At 32.4% G+C, this 21960-nt stretch overlaps 1 protein-coding gene across 5 annotated transcripts; it reads right to left on the reverse strand.

Moving 5' to 3' along the window:
• Nucleotides 1-369: 369 nt before the first annotated feature.
• On the reverse strand, nucleotides 370-21499 carry LOC110608565 (probable disease resistance protein At4g27220). Of its 5 annotated transcripts, XM_043951004.1 has the most exons (9): nucleotides 21272-21499; nucleotides 21046-21112; nucleotides 8403-8458; nucleotides 5691-8310; nucleotides 4111-4674; nucleotides 3459-3977; nucleotides 1662-2255; nucleotides 1077-1169; nucleotides 370-736 (listed from the first exon to the last, which is right to left on the reverse strand). In XM_043951004.1, the coding sequence occupies exons 4-8, from the start codon at nucleotides 8292-8294 to the stop codon at nucleotides 1080-1082; spliced, it is 4371 nt and encodes a 1456-aa protein (XP_043806939.1). In that variant the 5' UTR covers nucleotides 8295-8310; nucleotides 8403-8458; nucleotides 21046-21112; nucleotides 21272-21499; the 3' UTR covers nucleotides 370-736; nucleotides 1077-1079. The 5 variants fall into 5 exon arrangements, with proteins under 5 accessions (XP_043806939.1, XP_043806927.1, XP_043806938.1 ...); XM_043950992.1 differs by having other exon boundaries at nucleotides 1077-2255; nucleotides 21291-21499; XM_043951003.1 differs by having other exon boundaries at nucleotides 1077-2255; nucleotides 5691-8326; nucleotides 21291-21499.
• Nucleotides 21500-21960: the final 461 nt, after the last annotated feature.

The following is a 21960-nucleotide window of genomic DNA, read 5'->3' on the forward strand; positions in this document are numbered from 1 at the left end:
TTAAGGATCAAAGTATAATTTATATAATATAAAATTCTCACTTATATTGAAAAGGATTTAAGTGTTTATGATGATATTTTAGTTATTTGAAATGTTTATTATCTTTTGAACATTTGACTAATGGAATTATGGAGAGAAAGTTCTCCAATTTAAACGGAATAATTATATAGGGATTTAAATATTTGATTTTAAGAATACAGAAATCAATTTATTAATTATGTTAAAATTTAGAGATTAAAATATAATTTACTTTTTTTATTCATAAACAGTAAAAATATTATCAGAATAGAAATTTAAAAATATAAAAAAACCGAACCAAACAATTTCACGCACTCTACAACTAACAACCACAAAATAATAAAATAAGACAAAGAAGTCACCTTACTGATGATAGACAATCCATATGAACTATGGATAAAGTTGTCTATCGTCCCATTGAAAAACTAAGGAAAAGAACTAAACATAGCATGACAATAACATGAACAAATCTTTCATATGTCTTTAATAACAGTAAAGTTATTTAACACCTGCCTTAGAATTTTAAGACTCATGAAATTTTGTTGATGAGAAATCATGAGAGAAGGAAATTGTTTATTTTTTTCAACTTCAAGACTCGAGAAAAAAAAAATCCTAAATATTCTATCTTCATTGAACACCTTGATCCCAATGCTATTCTCCATTAAAAGCAGCTTCATCACTTTCCTCTTCACGACTCAAACTCAGCTTCTCCTTCTTCCTGAAATTTGAAATAATCAAAATCACCATTGTCAGTGGCATCAAGTTCTTGTGTAACAAATAAATTATTTATCATATTTAATTATTTATAAGATATTCTTGAGATTATGCAAGTGTGGGTTATTCACCAATCAAAACTAAATTCACAATTTCAAAAGACATATGATAACTAAAGAAAAGCAATGCTTAATTTTTAATTCAAAATCAATTCTCACAAAAATTTTAAAAAATTCTTATATTCTTAATTTTTCTAAACACAAAAATTTAAAAAAAAAATTAATTCACTTGAATTCTCTAAAAATTTACCATTCTAAATAAAGGCATTAGGAAATGAATCATACCTCTTATTGATTCATCTTTAACAACTCACTCATTTTTGCATTAAGGTTTGGATCAGATCCCATTAATTGATGCAACCTTCTATTTATCATAACCTTCTCTAGCTTTGGCATGCTTAATGATCCATAGAAGAATGTCTCCATCCTTTTCCAGTTCAAAAACTTCAATGTTTCTAGAAATGGCAATTCAAGAGCATAAATCCTATTGCAGAAACTGTTGAGGTTGGGTAAATCCTCAAGTGTCAGAGACCTTAGTTGAGGGAACACAATTTTTTGCGTGCTAATTTCTTCATCCTCTTTTCCAATAATTTCCTCCATCCTGTTGCACCTTCTAATCTCTATTGATTGTAGATTTCCTACAAGTTTGGCCGAGCAAATTGAGAAAAGGTTTATTAAATTATCACAATCTATTACAATCAACTCTCGCAGGTTTTGGAAGGCTGTGACTTCTGGTGGAATCTTGAACCAAACGTGCTTCAAATTTGGTAAATTAACTAAGCATATCTCTTCCACTGAATTGAGCACTCCATTAATCAGCCCTTCAAATGAAAATATTACTTCCACTGAATCGCTGCCCTCAATCATAACCCTCTCTAGCTTTGGCATGCTTAATGATCCATAGGAGAATGTCTCCATCCTTTTACATTTCCGAAACTCCAATCTTTCTAGAAATGGAAATTCAAGAGCATAAATCCTATTGCAGAAACTGTTGAGGTTGGGTAAATCCTCAAATGTCAGAGACCTTAGTTGAGGGAACTCAATTTTTTGCGTGCTAATTTCTTCATCCTCTTTTCCAATAATTTCCTCCATCCTCTTGCACCTTCTAATCTCTATTGATTGTAGCTTTCGTAAAAGTTTGGCCGAGCAAATTGAGAAAAGGTTTATTAAATTATCACAATCTTGTATAATCAACTTTCGCAGGTTTTGGAAGGCTGTGATTTCTGGTGGAATCTTGAACCAAACGTGCTTCAAATTTGGTAAACTAACTAACCGTATGTCTTCCACTGAATTGAGCCCTCCATTAATCAGCCCTTCAAATGAAAATATTACTTCCACTGAATCAATACCCTCAATCTTAAGGTCTTTCACATTTTGCAACTGTTGAATCAATTTGGATGGAAATGCACAACTTTCATCAATATTGCTAACAGATGGATCCCCCTGATTCTTTATTAATGAAACCTGTCAAATTGTGGAGCAGAACCGAAATCTCTCAGATTTACTATGTACTTAATATCAGGTTAAATCTCTGAACAACATGTATATTTTATAGAAATACAAAACATTATTTAATAATACTATTCACTTTTATAAATCAGAAATGAGATTGATAAATTTTCTTTATAAAACAACATAAACACATATTTTTTTTAATAATAAAACTAAAATTTTAATATTAGTTACAGTTTTAACTAATAAACTAATTGAATTTAAAAAAATTAACGATAACTTATATTATAAAATTAAAATATGGACATTTGAAATAAATATTTTTATTTTGATAATATCATTTTTTGTCATTATTAAAGTCAATTGTGTACTTTTTCATCAATTATAATATTTTTCTCTTCAATAATTAAAACATTATAGAAAATAAGTTTTAAATTGAATTCCACACATTTTAAATTTTTATTAACTAATGCTAAAATAACAAAATAATATATTTAAAAAATTTTATTATTTTTTTTAATTCTTAAAAGTTACATGCATGATTTTCAATATTATTGAGTATCAATAAGTTAATCTATCAAAAGTTGTATTCAATATTTGTGCTCATATTCCATGCTTAATAATATTAAAAATTATGTACATAAGTTTTAAAAATTAAAAATAAAATACTGTTAAAATTAATTTAAAAACATCATTTTGTTATTTTAATATATGTTAATAAAAATTAAAATACATTAATTTGATTTGAAGTTATTTTTCACAAATTTTTAATTATTAAGAAGGAAAAATAATAAACTAATAAAAAATATGAATGAATTTAATAGACATGATTAAATAAAAATATTTATGTTCAGTACTAAATCTTAATATTTTACCTTTATTTTAAAAAAATATATATAAATATAAATTTGTGTAAATATTTTTATATCCAATATAGCAGAAAAATAATCATACTGATAGATATTGAATAAATTTTTATAAAATATAAATTTTGAAAATATATCATGTGTCGCATAAAATAGTTATAATATCATAGTATTCAGAAAATGTGATTTTTTTTATTTAACTATAAAAATATGAAATTTTTAAATAAAAATAAAATATATAACTAATTTGAAAATTTTAATAAATGAAAATTAAGAAATTAAATAAATACTAAATTTAAATTGACATTTATCCATTTCAAATAATTATAATTTATCTTAAAAGGCATACCTCTTTGCTGAAATTATTATCTTGCTTTTTCCTTTTTCGTGGTATCAATGTGGCACAAAAGGTAGTATTAAGGTGATCAACCTCAGCACTCGTACTCAACTTTGATGATTTTGGAACTGAAACGCAAAATATCTTCATTTTCTGACATCCAAAAATCGTTAATTGTTCTAACAAAGACCACTCAAGAGAAACATTATTATCTTTGCAAAAACCCATCAAATTTGGCAGATATGAAAGGTCAAGATAAGTTAGGCTAGGAAACAATACTATTTTGCTTCTTCCCTTATCTTTTGCAACAATGTATTCCATCTTCTCACATGACAAAATGGTTAAGTCTTTAAGCTGCACCAATTGTTGAGCTACAGAGAGAGGAAAGGCTGCTTCTTGAAAATCACAGTGACAGATATGAAGCTCTCGCAAATTTAATAATGGTGAACTTGGTAGAAAAAATAATGTAGAAATCATTTCCATTGGTCCACTTTTCATTTGAGATGTGCTTGGCTGCTCCATCTCCATATCCTGCCAAATTTATTAGGGAGATCATCTAATTCATTCATTGCTATTGTAGGTGTAATGCTTCTAACTCCCAAACCCTAAGGTAAATTTCAACAATTTCAATGGCATTACGTTATGAAATTCAATGAGTACATACCTTTTTCTTGGAAACATCTTTTGGCTTTCCTCTTCTTAGTAAGCGTTGAGCAATTGAGCTTGTTGGGAACATGACTTTGAGCTCACTTTGATCGTAACTTTTGTTCAAAGTTGATGAGTCTGGAGTTTCACAATAATGTGTCTTCAGTTTAGGACAAGACCATATATTCAAATCTACTAATGAGTACAACTCAAAAGAAAAATCATTGTCTGCAAAGAAAGCCACCAGCTCTGGTAGATCATTAAGACCAAGCTCAGTTAGATTAGGAAATGCTATTTTGTTTATGCCCTTGTTTTTTTCTTCTTCTTTTGCTTCTGCAACTATATATTCCATCTTACAACATGCTGAGATATTTAATTCTTTAAGCTGCACAAATTGCTGGGCAACAGAAGAAGGAAACAGTGCTTTTACTAAACCACAATTATACAAGGTAAGCTTTTGCAACTTTGATAGTCTTACCCAAAGAGAAGAAAATAATATAGAAATCTTTTCCATTGGTTCAGTCTTAGATTGAACAATTTGTATCCTATTGTTCATTTCAGATGCACTCGACTCTTCTATATCCTGTCAAACACGAATATATATATATATATATATATATATATATATTAGCCATTGGAACAAAAATTAAAACTCAATTTCTTCTGTATAAAATGAAAACAATTAGCAAACATAGAAGGTATGGATGAAAATAATTATAGAAAAATAACATATATCAGCAATGGGCAGATAATTTTGGGTATATTTTATTTTATTTTTTTTTTGAAATGGAAATTTAGAAATTGGAGAAGTATAACTTAAAATATTTCAGATTTATTCAGATACATTTACTATCAAACTAAGTTTGTGAGTGCAATTTTGAGTAAATTTATAAGGTGTCACTTGAGTTTTATGAAATAATAATAAGGTAAATTATGTATTTTTCATGTAGATGGAGACATATATACTGATTCGATTTAAATTTGAAATTAAGGTTTTATTTATATGTAAAAAATAATTTGTATTTAAAAAATATTTTTTATGAAAAATGTTTTTTTAAATTTTTTTAATGAAATACTTTTTTTTTGAAATAGATTAATGAAATACTTATTTTTGTTATTTAATTTTAATTTAAAAAATAAAATTTATTAATAAATTTATATATAAATGCCTTGATAAATATTTTAAGATGTGAAAAATGATTTTATTTTTTCAAAAGTAAAAATTATTTTCTTGGTTTATTTTTTTTATTAGAAAAATATTTTTTTAACTAAATTTTTTTAAAAAATGAAAAATATTGTTTTAAAAATTATTTTTTAAAACAAATAGAGCTTTTAAAAAATTTAAAAAAATGAAGGGATTAATGGCTTCACAAGAAAAACTTTCCTCATTAATTTGTCGCCACGTCATATTAGTGATAAAAACAAATTATAAATATACGATGTTTTCTTCAAAGGATTACTCATAGATATTTCAAATAATGAAATATTTTTTTAAGTAATAAAAATAATTACTAAAATTTTAAAAACAAGTAAAATTATAAAATGGTCTTCATATTTAAACTAAAATTTTCTTTAATTATAAAAAATATAAAAGCTTACCTTGTAGATAAATCCAATGAAGTTTGGAAGGTTATTCAAGCAGAGAGTTGTAAGTGGCGACTCAATTTCATCATTCACTTTGTTTCTGTAGAAAATTCCCTCCATCTTTTCGCACGACACTACAATCATGCTGTGAATTTGCCTCAACTCTCTAGCCATGGATAGTGGAATAAAGTACTTCAACTCTTCACATCCATATATTTCTACTTTTCTTAAATTGCTCAAGTATGGGAGGGGACTTTTTGGAGACTCTGGAATTCTCACTAGTGCACCAACACATTCATCCCGCTTCAAATCCGCATAACTATTATCTTCTATCTCATTCAGAATTTTCTTCAAATTTTTCACTTCTTCCAAATACAAGACTTCAACTTTCCTCAACAAAACACATATCCCACTCCCTTTAATATCACTCGCATCTCCTTTAAGATGCAACACATTCTCTGAATCTTTGTGAACAATATGAACCTCTGAGTCGCCTACAAAAATGTGGAATCTTATTAAGTTTCTAAAGACTGAATCTTTAGGTGAAATGTAGGCATTTACTACAGTAATATGCAATGCAGTTATATGATGAGTCTCTAGCTCGCTGAGGCTTGCATTGGTTTTCTCTTCGTCTTCCTTCCATTCCCATTTCATCATATATCTATGTGGCAGATACAACTCTTCTAGTTTGGACAACCCTACTAATACATCTGGTGGAATGTATCTAAGGTTCTCGACCCAGCGCAGGTTTAGCAACCTTAGATTTTTCAGATTTCCTATTTCTGCTGGCAGCTCTTCTAAACGATAACTACGAACTTCAAGTATTTCCAGTTTCACGAGATCTCCAATTGTATGCATCTCGTTTAGCCTATCATTCCAAAGGCATAAGGTTTGAAGATTCTTCAAGACATCAATTGATTGTGGCAGTGATGGGATACGGGAGGCTATAGATAGAACTTTGAGTCCTTTCATCCTTTCTAACACGTTGATTGGAAGGCTTTGTAACTGACAATCATTCTGACAATCATTCCAAAGCTGTAAGAGTTCAAGGTTCGAACACTTTAAATGATCTTTAAGTTTTTTGATGTCTTCACACAGAAGTGAAATTGCAGTGCTATTATTGTACCCATCACCATATTGCCACTCATTTATTCTAGCTTGACTTTGTAATGTGTGCCACTGCTTATTTCTGGAGGCAAGTGATATGGCTACATCACGGACAAGGTCATGCATTTTGACAGACTCTTTCCATTTGTCATCACCTTCAAGCAACAAATTTGACCCTTTGAGCATATCAATAAGCTTATAGATCCTATCTCTTCCTTCATGCACATATTCAACACGTTTAAACAGCCTTAGGCCCATTCCAAATTCAAGCAAATCTTCAACCAGAATATTGAAATCTTCAGGGAACAAGCTACAAAGCAAAAAGCATGACTTGGCCTCTTCATCTTCCAAATAATTGTAACTTAATTCAATTGCAGAAAACACCTTTGTCTTCATTCCTGAGATATCTTCCAGCTTAGAATTCTTTAATTGTCGAAGCACATCATTCCAAATGTGTTTGCTTTTGTTTTTTAATGCCTTGGAAAGAGTTACAATGGCAATTGGTAAGCCTTCACATTCATTTACAATTTCCTTCACCGTGTCGAGTAAACCATGGCCAATTGAGTCGCCTGTTGTCTCTTTGAAAAGAACGAGAGCTTCTTCATCATTCAGAACTTTCATTAGGAAATTTCTTTGACTTCCCAAACTAGAGCACACAAATTCATTTCGTGAAGTCAACACAATTTTGCATCCATTGCTCCTGCAACCTAGAGGAACTCCAATTTCTCCTAAACCATCCTCCTTCCAAACATCATCCAATATTAGAAGGATCCTCTTATCACAGTTGGTAAGCCTCTGATGCAGTTTGCTTGCTCTTACCACCTCACTTTCATCATTCTTGAGTTCCAATCCCAAGCAAGATGCAATTTCATCTTGGATCTTTCTGAAGTCAGGAGTATCAGACACGGCTACCATTGCAAACTCGTCAAACAATTTCTTTGTTTCCATGTTTTTCATAAGCTGCTTTACCATAGTGGTTTTACCGATACCACTCATTCCGCAAATCCCAATCACACGAAGATCGTCATTCTTTAAGGCCATCAAGATGTCATTTAGAATTGATTCCCTTGATTTAAAATTCTTGATGCGTTCATCACTGAACCATAATTCTATCTTTTGACAAGGATCAGGATAGGCTATTTCACCAAAATTCCTCGCTTCTTCGAGCAAAGCAAGCATATTTTCTGTCATCTTCTTAGCTTTTCTACTCAAGGAAGAACGGTTCAAACACTTGTTCACGTTCATTTCATTTTGAAGAAATTCTTTACTCCTCCTATCAATGCCATCTGCTTTCTCTTGCCAACGAATTACAGAACCAACAACCACCTGCAAGTTGCTTTTGGCGTTATTCACACGTAGCCCCACCTCAGTTCTCTTGTCATCCAGTTTCTGAAGCTCCTCTTTCAAATTCTCGATGTTATGTTTGTAGTAAATCAGATAATAAATGGGTCGCCAAATAGGAGCCACCAAGTTTTTAGCAATTTCACCAGCAATGGGAAGGAGAATCTCCATTTCTCTTGTTATATTTCTACAATAACCAAGTCCTAGAATTAATATAATTGCACGACAAGAAAAGTAAAACACAGTTTAAATTAAACAATAGGTATATTAAAATCTTACAAAATCCAAGGATGGATTGCTAATAGATTTGCAAAGAGAAGTATGCGTACACTAATCTGCAAAAAAAATGAGCCAATCGTTTAAAAACATTTTATTTTCATTGAATTTGAACATTAAAAGCAACAAATAACCAATAAAATAAACACTAGTTAAATAATAGCAAATATCAAGAATATCATTGATCTCCAAATTAATAATTACCAGCGACTGAAATTAATTTTTAAAAAAGAGTTAATGAGAAGAAAGCCAACTTTTTTTATATTTTCTTATCCCTATTCCCTTTAAATTTCAGCACTTTTATAGTTTAATGTATCTTGTGTTGAAATTTATTACTTGAGATAGTTTTGAATTAAATTGAAGAATCAACTCCTTAATTTTCCTAATTTAAATTGTGATATCTTACTTACTGGTAATTGAGTTGAAGATTAATCGCGTATTTGCTAGGTTGGTTGCTTACATATTGCATATTTAGTTGTGCATAAACCACAAATATGCCCTAATTGTAGTTCGATTTGGTTTAGGACTGAGCACTTCTCAGTACTAAATTGAAAAATCAAATCGAACTAAATCAGTTAAATTTAATTCTATAATTAAATTAGTGTGGTTCAATTAGTATCTCATAGAATTTTAAATTTTCAGTTTAATATTTTTTTTAGTTAAAAATCGAAAAATAAAACCAAAATGAAATTAGTAAAATACATGTAGTATATATATGTAATATTTCTTTAAAACTTGCGTTTTATTTTGTTGAAAAATTCTTGATGAAAAATTCAAAATCTATGATCCTAAAGCATGTGATATGCACTATATATTTTGCATTTTTAATTATTACTTGGAATTGGATTGTTTGATTTTTATTGTTTCTTTGATAAATTCAAATGATATCGAGGTTGTAATTTGTATCTCAATTTGATTGAGAATTGAACATAAATTCACAAACTATATATATACATATGAGTAAATCTGAGAGATCTCAGATTTTACTTAATCTCCATTTCAACGACGAAAAAAAATTATCTAAATTTTTTTTCGTTTATTTAAACCCCTAATAAATTTTTTATCTATTAAAGTCCCTAACTTATCGATAATGAACAATTAATTCAAAACATCTATTTTTGTTATACCCTGTTACTCATCTTTACTCATTACATATTCGCCTTTCTGTATAACATAATTCCATTCTTAATCAATCTCCATTTCCTCTTTCCCATGGCAAAACTCTTCCTCTCTAAACCATAGTTATCAAGTAATAGATTTCTCTCTAAACATCATTTCCATTCTCAATCAAATATTCATTTCCTTTAAAAATCTCAATTTCCTCTACAAATGCCAATTCTCTCATTACTTTCACCAATAACCGATCAGTTGTCATCCTCAATCTCAATAACCATCGAGATTTTTATTTATGGTCCATAATTGTCAAGTCACCATTGCTCATTGCTCCCCTAACCGCAAATGTGTCATTTTTGCTAATGTCTTTAATACTGTCAAAATTTGAAAGTTTATAATTATCATGTCTTAAAGAAGAAATTTAAGGTTTTATCTAATTAGATTGATTGTCTTTAATAGTTGCTTGATGGATTTCGTCTATTTGGTAATGCTTTATTTCTTTCACCTTTTCAATCATAATATATTTTCTTTTTCTCAATTCTTTCTCCGCAGTTTTTTTTTTTTTCTTCATAAAAATTGATAAACAACTTTTTTGCTAAAGAAAAACACTTTAAGTTCTCAAAAAGTATAACAACGAAAGCATAACAACTAACATGTAAAGAGAGTTTAAACTAGAAGAGAGAGGTCCCTTTTAACATGGGTTAGCAAATGTAAAGATTACATATTTTATTTCTGCTTAATTTGATCTCCTTTAATTATAATTAAGTGTTAATTATTTTTTATCGATAACTTAATGTCTTCCATAAATCAAAAAATATTATTAAGATTTTAAGTAAACAATTAAAAATTTATCAAAAACCTTTAACTTATATCGTTGTTTCTTTGGTAAGCTTAAATATTGAAATAGAGTCTGTCATCGTAATTTGATTTTTATTTAAAATTATGATATTGTCTTGCAGTAATTTTACTATTGGAAATCTTGATTGCATATGATTGCAAATTTCACTTTTTATCAAACCGAACCGAATCATTATTTATTAGTTTGATTTGATTCGATTATGATTCAGTAATTTAAGATGATTCAATTTTTTAGTCTTTTAAATTTTGTTTGATATGGATCCAAACCGATCGAATACTCTCTCTTAATTTGGACTACGAAATAGACAAGAACCAGACTAGTCAAATTCGAAACCAGAGTAAAGCCAATCCCTTTTTTGAATTAAAATCAAAATCAAACTAGAATCGATTAGTTTAAACTAGCAATTCCGATTATATTCGGTTTGATTTTTAAATTTTTAAAATAAAGCATACATAAATAAATTAATTATCAAATAATTAATTTAAGTTCATTCTTTTTTATTTGTGAAAAATATTATTTTTCTAATTTTATTTGTTAAGTATTCACGTCCAAATTTATTTATATAAATAATTATTTTAATATAAATATATATTTTAATATAATTTAGAATTTTTCTTTTATATATTTTTATTTAAAAATAGATTATAATTTTTTTGAAATATAACTTTTTTTTAAAAAATTATTAATTAAAAATATTTTTTATATAATTTATTAATTAAAATATATAAAATAAAATAAATTCAAATATTAAAAATATTAATTGAGTTCGACATGATAATTTTTATAAGTAATCTACCTGTTGGCGTCCCTACTTTTTAACTTCGATGATAAGTTAGAAGTATATGTTTATAAAAATATTAAATTATTTAAAAAATTAATTTGATTAATATTTATTTATCTTATAAATATTAAATTAATAATAAAATTATATAGAAAATATATTAATTATTGATATAATTAAATTTATATCTTTATATAAAATGTAAGAGTTATAAATTCAATTTTTATAACAAATATTTTTTTTCCTATTTTCATATATTTGTAATTTTTTTATTTAAGGTAAATTATTAATAGCTCCTTATTTTGTTAAAACTAACTATATAGTTCTTATTTATAAATCACACGATTAAAATATTTATATATTTTATAAAATTAAATTTTTTAATCTTTAGCTAATATAAAATTTAGTCATTAATTAAAATTTTAAATTATAACAATTAAATACTAAATTAATAACTATTAAAAAATAATATATTTTTTAAAAAATAAAAATATTTTAAGAATAAAAAATAAAAATATATAAAAAATTAAAACGAGTAAAAAAATGTGTTGCACGTAAATAAAATTAGTATATATAAAAGAGGGAAGAGGAGTTGTCGTCCCAAAACAAGTATCCAAAAGGGAACAAATAGAATATAAGGCCAATTTTTTAATTTTTACTTTAAATTTTATGAAAAATTATAGTTGAGCAAAATTAATAGTTTATTAAAATTAAAATTAGATAAAAAAAAATGAATATGACTTTCCTCGCTCTCCCAATTGAAAGGACCTAGATGATTCCAATCCTTACTCTAATCGCGCCACAAAAAAGGTGAAGCATAGGGATCACATCCCTTTTGTGGAATTTGATGTGTCTTTCAAAAACAAAGTTATAGGAATTGCATATATGGATCATGGATCGTTTGCATATATGGATCATGAATCGTTGAAAGGTGGACTTCAAAGCCCTTGAGACAGGTCTCAAGAAGCTTTGGAATATGATGAAGTTCAATCTCCTTGATATAGGCAACGACTTCTTTTCTAGCCAACTATTCTGATGATGAGGGGTACTGCAGAGCCCTTGTAAAGGGACCTTGGGTGATGCTAGGAAGCTACTTATAGATTCAATCATGGCATCCCTCCTTTGATGCTTCATCCAATGTTATGGAATCTGCAGTGGTTTGGATCAGATTATCTGTCTTACCCTGCATCTTTATAATGAGAAAATGATCCACAGAATTAGTTTGTCAGTTGGTAAGCTTGTTAAAATCGACGAAACTACCTTTGTGGCTTTAAAAGGAAATTATGGGAGAATGGCTGTGTCGATGAATCTCACCAAGCTGCTTTTCTCTAAAGTGGATATTAGGGGTAGGGTTCAGTTGATTGGGTATGAAAACCTACCTCAGATCTGTTTCCAATGTTAATGGATAGGACATTCTATACCTACTTGTGCTTTCAAAGAAGGTTGCTCTAAGAAACCTAAAAGCTCAAATGCAAAAGAGTAGACTCCTCTGATCCTGAAAATCGCCTCTGGGGAATGGATTGTTGTGACTAGCAGTGGAAGGAAAGTGCAAACTAGAAAGTTTCGAAGAGCATCAATCAAGCTGGCAATGGATCTCGATTTGATTCCTTAAGAGAAGATGTTGAGATGAAAACTCTGGCTTATGAGAATCAATCAGTTGACGCCCTATTTGTGGCTAGTATTAAGCCTATCCCTACAATGGATACCCGCGAAAAAAGAAAGGTCAAATCTGCTAAATAGGCAGACATACCTCGGGTAGGGGCACAATCGAAGCAAAAAGGATAAGGTGGAGATCCCAGGAAAAGATATGCTCCTTCAAACCAACACACTGGCAGATTCCCCACGTACAACAAATCCCATGTAGAATCCGCATGCAAATATCTCTTACATGAAGACTTCCTTAGACCCTAGGAATCATTCTGTCATTATTATTGAGCCCTCGATGAAAACTGTAAATAAAGAGGCCCTTACCCAAAGCCATAAGAGTAGGACATCGATTAAAAATAAGAACATTATTGCACACAACAGACCGCCAGACGCAGGCCTTAGCTCCTATTCGATTCCTTTTTCCTCCATGCCAAGCTTGCTCTCTAGTGATGGGCTCTTATGTAGGAAGCTTTTCCATCCATCTCCACTAAGCTAGCCATGGATGAGGAAATGGGAGAAGACCAAAATGGTGACAACGAATATATGGATCTGGTCAACATTTGTAGTGATTTTGAGAAGGAGCCATTAATGGATCTTCACCTACGGGACTGAGGTTTGGTTTCATTGGTTTTCGTTCTCTCTTCGCTTACATCTTTAATATGTCCATATTTATATGGAACTGCCAAGGAGCAGGAAACTCTCCTTTCTTTAATGCTTTCAGATTATTTATGGAGAAATATTGGTCGGATCTAGTCGTGTTGCTGGAACCATGAATCAGTGGCGATAAAGCAAATACGTTTATAGAAAAAACGGGTTTCCCTTATTCCCACAGAGTTGAAGCTTAGGGTTTCTCTGGGGGTATATGGCTGTTGTGGATAGGAAATTGGGATATTCAGATTATTCTCAATAACGGAAATTTTGTGTATATGATTATTTTTTAGAACAATACATTTCTCATGTATCTAATAGCTGTGTATTGGAGTCTAGTGGCTCATTCAAGGAAGCTTCTTTGGACAAATCTACAGTCACTTCTCTTGCTTATGAATGGGCCTTGGCTTTTAGCCAGTGATTTCAAATCTCTTCTAAAGTCTAAAGAAAGAAGGGGTGGCTCATCCCACAGGATAAGGATTTCTTGAGATTTTGCTAACTGGTGTTACAACTCTCATCTTATTGATTTGGGTTATAGGAGTCCCACGTTTACTTAGCAAAAAGGTACTCTGCTGCAATGGTAGGACAGAGCTATTTGTAATGAACAATGGCAGTTAAGGTACCCAGAAGCCTGTGTTTTTCACCTCCCCTGAATTCAAAGTGATCGTAGACCTCTTCTCATTAAGTTTCAAAGTTTTTTGCCTGCTTTAGGTACTAAACGACGTTTGGATTTCAGGTTATCTAAATGACTCATAATGATTTCCACTCCCTACTGAAAAATAATTGGATCCCTAATGAGTCGGTTATGAATAATCTCGGCAATCTCATTGCTACGTTGAAATATTGGAACATGAGTACCTTTAGGAATGTGTTTCGACAAAAAGGCCTGCTCTTTGCCAGCATTAATGGAATCCAACATACACAAGAAGTGAGATTCTCTGATGCCCTTCAAAAACTTGAGCTTCATCTTTGGCGAGAGTTAGATATCATCATGCTTCGAGAGGAGATCATCTGGTACCAAAAATCTAAAGCGGATTGGATTCAATGAAGGGATAAAAATAAGACGCTCTTTCACACCAAAACTTTGATGAAAGTAAGCTTGTTTGCACCATTTTCTGTTAAGCACGTACTCGCGTGTTCTATTTTCTGTTTTATTGATAAAGCACGTATCCACGTGTTTCTACATGTTTTTCAATTTGTTAAGAGTCTGTTGCCCATGTGTTCTGTAATTCGAATCTTACGGGATGTGGCTTCAAGATCGGAGTAAGTTTCATTTTCAGTTTGTAATGGTTGATTTGATTCAGTATAAATAAGAATAAAAAGCTGAAACAATGTGATCAGCTAATTGTAAAAGAAGGAGGTTACACTTTGCACAGAAAAATTTTGCACATGCTCGTAAGTTTGTTTTGAGAGAATTGCTGGAGCTCGGCAGTCCGGCTATTGTGTTTGCACAAGAGAAGAAGAGTGCTCACACTCGTTAAAGATGATCTGCTGCAGAATTACAGCAGGTCAGAGAGCTCGGCAAGGTCTGCTGCAGAACTACAGCAGGTCGAAACTCAGCAAGGTCTGCTGCAGAATTACAGTAGGTCGGAACTCGTCTGATTTGTTGCAGAGTCACAGGAGGTCGGAGCTCGGCTCCTGTGTTCACTTGCTTTCGGGAGAGCAGACTAAGAGGTTACAGGAGATCAACCTCTCAGCCTACACTTGGTATCAGAGCCTAGGACCTTATTTATGCCCAAATACATGCCTCGGCACGAATCATCATCGTCCAGTACTGTCCGTAGTGGCAATGGCGGCAATGGTGGTCAGACAGCAGAAACTGGTCAGACGGTAGAAACCGTGGTGAGAGCGCCCGTAAGAGAAGGGGGTGTCTCTCTACAATATCCGCTCCTAACAAAGACAAATTATGTGGCTTGGGAAATCAAGATGTAAGTCTATATGCAAGCTCAAGGTGTATGGGATGTCGTTGAGTCGGAAGATCCTGTTGATCCTCGTTCAGACCGGATTGCATTAGCGGCAATCTTTCAAGGTATCACCGAAGATACCCTGTTACAATTGGGGGTAAAGAAATCAGCTAAAGAGGCATGGGATGCTCTCAAGGTTATGAACCTCGGTGCAGAGAGGGTCAAAGAAGTACGAGCATAAGCTCTTAGATGGGAGCTCGAAAGCATGAGAATGGAAAATGATGAGTCTGTCGATGATTTCACAGGAAAAATCTCAACTGTTGTCAACAAGCTCCGAGCACTTGGAGAAGTGGTTAATGAAACTTATGTAGTAAAGAAAATGTTGCGATCAGTGTCCCCTAAGTATCTTCAGATTGCCTCAACCATAGAAGAATTCAGGAATATGTCTGTAAAGACGATTGAAGAAGTAACCGGTTCTCTCAAAGCTCACGAGGAGAGGTTGCAGAGCTACAACTCCAGAATAGACGAACACGTGCTACTCACTAAAGGAGAGTGGAAATCACGAGCTAAGTCCTTAAAAACTAATGAGAAGCGTCCCCAGGACATAAGTAGAGGTCGAGGACGCGGAAGTGGGCGTGGTAGAGGACGCGGCAGAGGTAGAGGAGGTGGTCGCGGCAGGGGTCGTGGCCCTCCTGGAACAGGTTGAGGTCAGGATGACGAAGGACAACACCGTCAGAAGTTCGACATTAAAAAAGTTAGGTGTTACAATTGGAATGAATATGGCCATTTTCAATCTGATTGCAAAGCTGAAAGAAAGGAAAAAAATGAGGCACATTTAGTGGAGCAATTCGAAGAGGAGTCGACGTTGTTGATGCTAGAAACCAGTGAGCTGATTCACATTGGTGAAGAGAAAGGAAAAGTGCTAATGCTGAATGAAGAACAGATGCATGACTTTGAAGGTGTAGAAACAAAAGGAACCATGTGGTACTATGATACGGGGGCAAGCAACCATATGACCGGCAACAAGCAGGCCTTAACCGAACTCGATGAAACAATCAAAGGGAATGTCAAGTTTGGTGATGGTTCCGTCGTCAAGGTAGAAGGTCGAGGCACTTTAGTGTTTCAGTGCAAGAATGGAGATCATTTTAAACTAACAAATGTGTACTACATTCCTTGATTAAGATCTAATATTATAAGCCTTCGTCAACTCGATGAATCAGGAGCAAAAGTGGTGGTGAATGGAGGAATTCTCAGAGTATATGATGCAAAGGATAGATTGATAGCCAAGGTGCAGAGATCTGAAAATCATCTGTATACAATGAAGATGATACAAGCTAAATCGGAGTGCCACTTGACAAAGTTGTCAGAAAATTCTTGCTTATGGCATGCACGCTTTGGGCACTTGAACTATCAAGCTTTACGCAAGCTTGCACAAGAAAGCTTGGTGAAAGGTTTACCGGAGATAGAAACAGTGAAGTACGTTTGTGAATCTTGTGTGATCAGCAAGCAGCATCGCACAAGTTTCCCGAAAGCAGGAGAGTATCAAGCAACTAAACCTCTGGGACTCATGCATGGTGATCTGTGTGGGCTGATATCACCTACCACATGCGGAGGAAACAGGTATTTTCTTTTGCTTGTGGATGACTACAGTTGTTATATGTGGATTGAAATGCTTAGAAGTAAAGATGAAGCTTTTAATGCTTTCAAGAAAGTGAAAGCTCAGATCGAAGTCCAGTCCGAATGTAAGCTCAAAATGTTTAGAACAGACAGAGGAGGTGAGTTTGCATCGAATGAGTTCGAAGAGTACTGCAAGTTACATGGCATCAAACGCCAGCTCACTGCACCTTACTCCCCACAGCAAAATGGTGTAGTAGAGCGGAGAAACCAAATCGTAGTGGAAATGATGAGGTGTCTATTAAATAGCTTCGGGGTGCCAACTACATACTGGGGAGAAGCTGCACATACTGCAGTATACATATTGAACAGATCACCCACAAAAAGTGTCCAAGGCATGACTCCGTATCAAGCGTGGCATGGAAGACTCCCAAGTGTTCATCATATGCGTGTTTTTTGTTGCATTGCATATGCCAAGAACACAGCTCCTCACTTGAGAAAATTAGATGATAGGAGCATGAAGCTGGTCTTATTGGGATATGAGCCAGGGTCCAAAGCATATCGATTATTGAATCCAAATTCTAACCGAATTGTGGTAAGTCGGGATGTTGTGTTTCAGGAAGAAGAGAAGTGGAAATGGCGAGGCCAGACGACATCAAACTCCTCAACAGAAGGACCATTTGTCATCACATACAAGGAAGCACAAATACAAGAAGACAAAAACTTTCGAAGTCAGGAACTGACGCCGGTTTCCTTATCACCTATAGTTGGGTCAAGTCTAGATTATTCAGAGACAGGAGAAAGCAGCTCGGAGGGACCAAGGAGGTTCAGGACTCTTCAAGAAATTTATGACAACACAGTGGAGGTCGACCAAGACTACGGTCTTTACCTCATGTCAATTGAAGAACCAACATCTTATCATGAAGCTGCCTGCAGTGAACATTGGCGACAAGCAATGATAGAAGAAATGGAGGCTATCCGGAGAAACGGAACATGGGAACTAGCAGAACTCCTAAAGGACCAGAGAGCTATTGGTCTGAAATAGATTTTCAAAATAAAGAAGAATCCGGAAGGGGAGATCATTAAGTATAAAGCAAGACTAGTTGCAAAGGGGTATGTGCAGAAACAAGGCATAGACTTTGAAGAAGTCTTTGCTCCCGTAGCCAGACTGGAGACTGTGAGAGTCTTACTTGCTGTAGCCGCTCAAAAAGGCTGGATAGTGCATCATATGGATGTCAAATCTGCATTCTTGAATGGTGAGATAGAAGAAGAGGTTTACATGACACAACCCGACGGATTCATTGAACAAGGGAAAGAGAAAAAGGTTCTGAAGCTACGGAAGGCCCTGTATGGTCTTAAACAGGTGCCTCGTGCATGGAATATAAAGCTAGACAAATGTCTCCGTGAACTAGGGCTTCAAAGATGTGTGATCGAACATGCAGTCTACAAGAAACACAAAGGAGATGAAGTGCAGATTGTGGGAGTGTACGTAGATAATCTGATAATCATGGGTTCAAAGCTGAGAGCAATGGAGGATTTCAAAGCCAAGATGAGAGAGAACTTCGAGATGAGTGATCTGGGAAAGCTAAGCTATTATCTGGGAATAGAAGTCAAGCATAGGCCATATAGTATCACCCTTAACCAGACAGGGTATGCAGAGAAGATACTCGAGAAGCTTGGCATGGCTGAGTGTAAGCCGTGTTGGGTTCCAATGGATACACGGGTAAAATTGAGCAAATCAGACGGAAGTCCTCTAGTAGATGCAACACTTTACAGAAGTGCAATCGAAAGTTTAAGGTACTTGGTGAACACCCGTCCCGATCTCGCATACTCAGTTGGGATGGTAAGTCGCTTCATGGAAGCCCCAACAACGAAACATCTAGCAGCTGTAAAACAGATATTACGCTATGTAAAAGGCACTTTGCATCATGGTTGCAATTACAATAAAGTTGAAGAGGAGTTCAAGCTGGTAGGCTATAGTGATAGTAACTTAGCCGGAGACGTAGATGATTGGAAAAGTACGACAGGGGTAATCTATTTTCTCGGCCAAAGCCCAGTCACCTGGATGTCACAGAAGCAGAAAGTCGTAGCCTTATCTTCATGTGAAGCCGAGTATATTGCTGCAATAACAGGGACTTGTCAAGGCACTTGGATTAGTAGACTATTACATGAGCTGATCGGTTGGAAGACAAACAAGTTCGTGTTAAGAGTAGACAATAAATCTGCAATCGCGCTCACAAAGAATCCCGTTTATCATAACAGAAGTAAGCATATAGACATTAAGTTTCATTTTATTCGGAATTGTGTTCAAAGAGGAGAAGTCGAAGTCGAATATGTCAAGACTGAAGAACAACTGGCTGACATTTTGACAAAGCCATTGTCTCGGGACAAGATCGACGAGCTGAGCATGATGATCGGGATCGAAGATGTGAAGAACAAGCTTACGGGGGAGAAATGATGAAAGTAAGCTTGTTCGCACCATTTTCTGTTATGCACGTACTCGCGTGTTCTGTTTTCTGTTTTATTGATAAAGCACCTATGATAAGTGGTTGTCGAAGCCGTTAAAAATAAACCTATTAAACAATAAACAATAAACTTGTAGATAGTGGTAATAGGGTCGAACCACAGAGAATTGACACCAAAAATTCTCCTAATAATGACTAGGTAAATAAATAGCAAAAATAAAAAAGGGGGTTTTGTTTTGAAGATGTACTAAAGCTAATTAACAATAGAAAGCAAATAATTTAAAGATGAGTAAATCAATAAGAGAAAAGTTTCTAGTTGAAGTATAGATCTATTTCAGATTGTTTAGAATTGATCATTGATTCTTTAACACTTCTATTTATCTCAATAAATTAGTTTAGGATGTGGAAGATGCTTCTCACAATCCAAATTCCTCCTTAGTTCTAGTTTGATTAGAAAACGTTCGCTAATCAAACACTAGTTAACAAGTTGCCAAGGAACGTCTTTGGGGCTTTTAGTATCGAACAACTGTTAACTGCATTAAGACTTAGAGAAACCTAATTCTAACCTTGCCAACCGCGTGGTCAAGTTTAGATTATGCAACTTGATTGAATGTGTGTTTAAATAATGATTCTCTCTTATTTTACATTATTATTATTATTATTATTATTATTATTATTATTATTATTATTATTATTATTATTATTTTTATTTTTATAAAGATCATACAATATATGACAATTATCAATATAATGGTAAATAAAAATAATAAATTTAATTAATAAAAAAATAAGAAAATAAGTTATTTTACATGGTATGCTGTTTCTTAATATATTGTATATATTTATATAATTTATTGTAATAGTCTTTTAAATTCATAATTTCTGAAAGTGTTATTAACTGCTTTTGTAAAAGATATATATATTTTGAAATAATGATAGTGTGAGGTCACTCATATTTTTAATTTGAATAAAATATTAATATAATTTTTAATTAAATTAAAAATTTTAAATGAAAATAAATTTATAATCATAATATAAAGTAGGGGTATTTTTGATAAACTTAATATTCCCCTCTTTCCTACATTTAAATGTAGATATAAATTATAGATGAATAATTATTTTTTATTTAAATAATTTTTTAAATACCTCTAAAAACAAGTAGTGCAGGACAAGAATCAATAAAAAAACTATAAAATATTTTGGTTATTTCTTTTAGGATAAGGGGATTATTTTAATTTAATTTGATTATATATATTTTTCAAATAAGATTTTTAGTAAATTCTAAATTTTATAAGTATTATAATAAATATGATAAAGTATTATTAATTGCACATTAAAAATATATAGTATCTCATCTTTGTTATGGTATATTATTTATATAAAATAAAAATTTTAATTAAGAAATGTTAATTAAAATTTAAATTATCAAACAGAAAAATTTGAAAAAAAAATAAAGAAAAGCACATATATATCTGCATGAATTACCTAGAAAAAAAAATCATGCAAAGACATCCAAATTCATCCTATAATACAAAAAAAATATCAATTGAGTGAGACTATATCAATGGAAGTAAACAAAAATGATAAATTATTTGGAGCGAGAAAGTAATTTTACCAGAAAATGTACTGAAATGACAATGAGAATCTCAATTTTCTCACTTTGTTACTGGAATAACCAAGAGCTGGAACACAAATAATTAAGCCAAAAAAACATAAAAAACGAGTTAAAATTAAAAAAAAAAAAAAGAAAGAAAGAAGAAATAAAAGGAGGGCAAGTAAATAAAAAATAATTAAAAATTAACTTATAACTAATAAAATTAAAAATAATAATAATAATGAACCTAGATCTGAAGAACAAACCAAGATCTGCAACATGTAGAGTCCTTTGGAGCGGTGATTTTGATGAGAATGATCAGCAGGCATGGGATGAGTAGCTAGCTAGCAAGCAGGAACTCTTCCATCTCTTTACACACAGCAACAGCAACGGCAACGGCAACGGCAAAAGGATCAGCCAGTGCAGAAAGCTCAACCACAGGGAGGTATCCAATGATAAAAAATAGTGATTAGGTTAGAAATAATACTGGTCATGTACATTCCACGTCATTGCGGTTGCTTGATACACGTTTTTCCAAGTCAACCTTGGGTCTGACTATTTTAAAATTATTAGTGTTTTGCTAATAAACTCCTAATAATTAGAAGTTAAGTAGATAGAGTTAGTTTTAAATTAGTCCGTAACAAACACCATTGAATTATAAGTGGTTGTTACTAATAATCTTATCATGTAAATGATATAAAAGTCTGATGTTGCTTAATAAATAAAAGATTTTTTTTCAGATATGTGTGTGTATGATTAAGAGTCTTTCAAATTTGGTATCAAAGCCATAAAGATGCCTGTAGTGCTCAAACACTGCGAGTGTAGGTGAGTGTGTGACAATGACTGAAACTAACAGCTTTGCACGAGCATGCATTCCCAAGTTTAACGGGATTATGGTCATTGGAATTTGATCATGGAAAATCTCCTTAGATCAAA

The sequence above is a fragment of the Manihot esculenta genome, chromosome 2 (genome assembly GCF_001659605.2).
Source record: "Manihot esculenta cultivar AM560-2 chromosome 2, M.esculenta_v8, whole genome shotgun sequence".
NCBI classification, from domain to species: Eukaryota; Viridiplantae; Streptophyta; class Magnoliopsida; order Malpighiales; family Euphorbiaceae; genus Manihot; species Manihot esculenta.

Excerpts from the sequence above, each read along its gene's own strand:
- LOC110608565 (XM_043950992.1), bottom strand. The coding sequence starts at position 8,294 with ATGGAGATTCTCCTTCCCATTGCTGGTGAAATTGCTAAAAACTTGGTG. Across the intron at positions 4,675-5,690 it reads TCATTGGATTTATCTACAAG|GATATAGAAGAGTCGAGTGC; the intron begins GTAAGCTTTTAT and ends CGTGTTTGACAG. Across the intron at positions 2,256-3,458 it reads ATAATAATTTCAGCAAAGAG|GTTTCATTAATAAAGAATCA; the intron begins GTATGCCTTTTA and ends ACAATTTGACAG.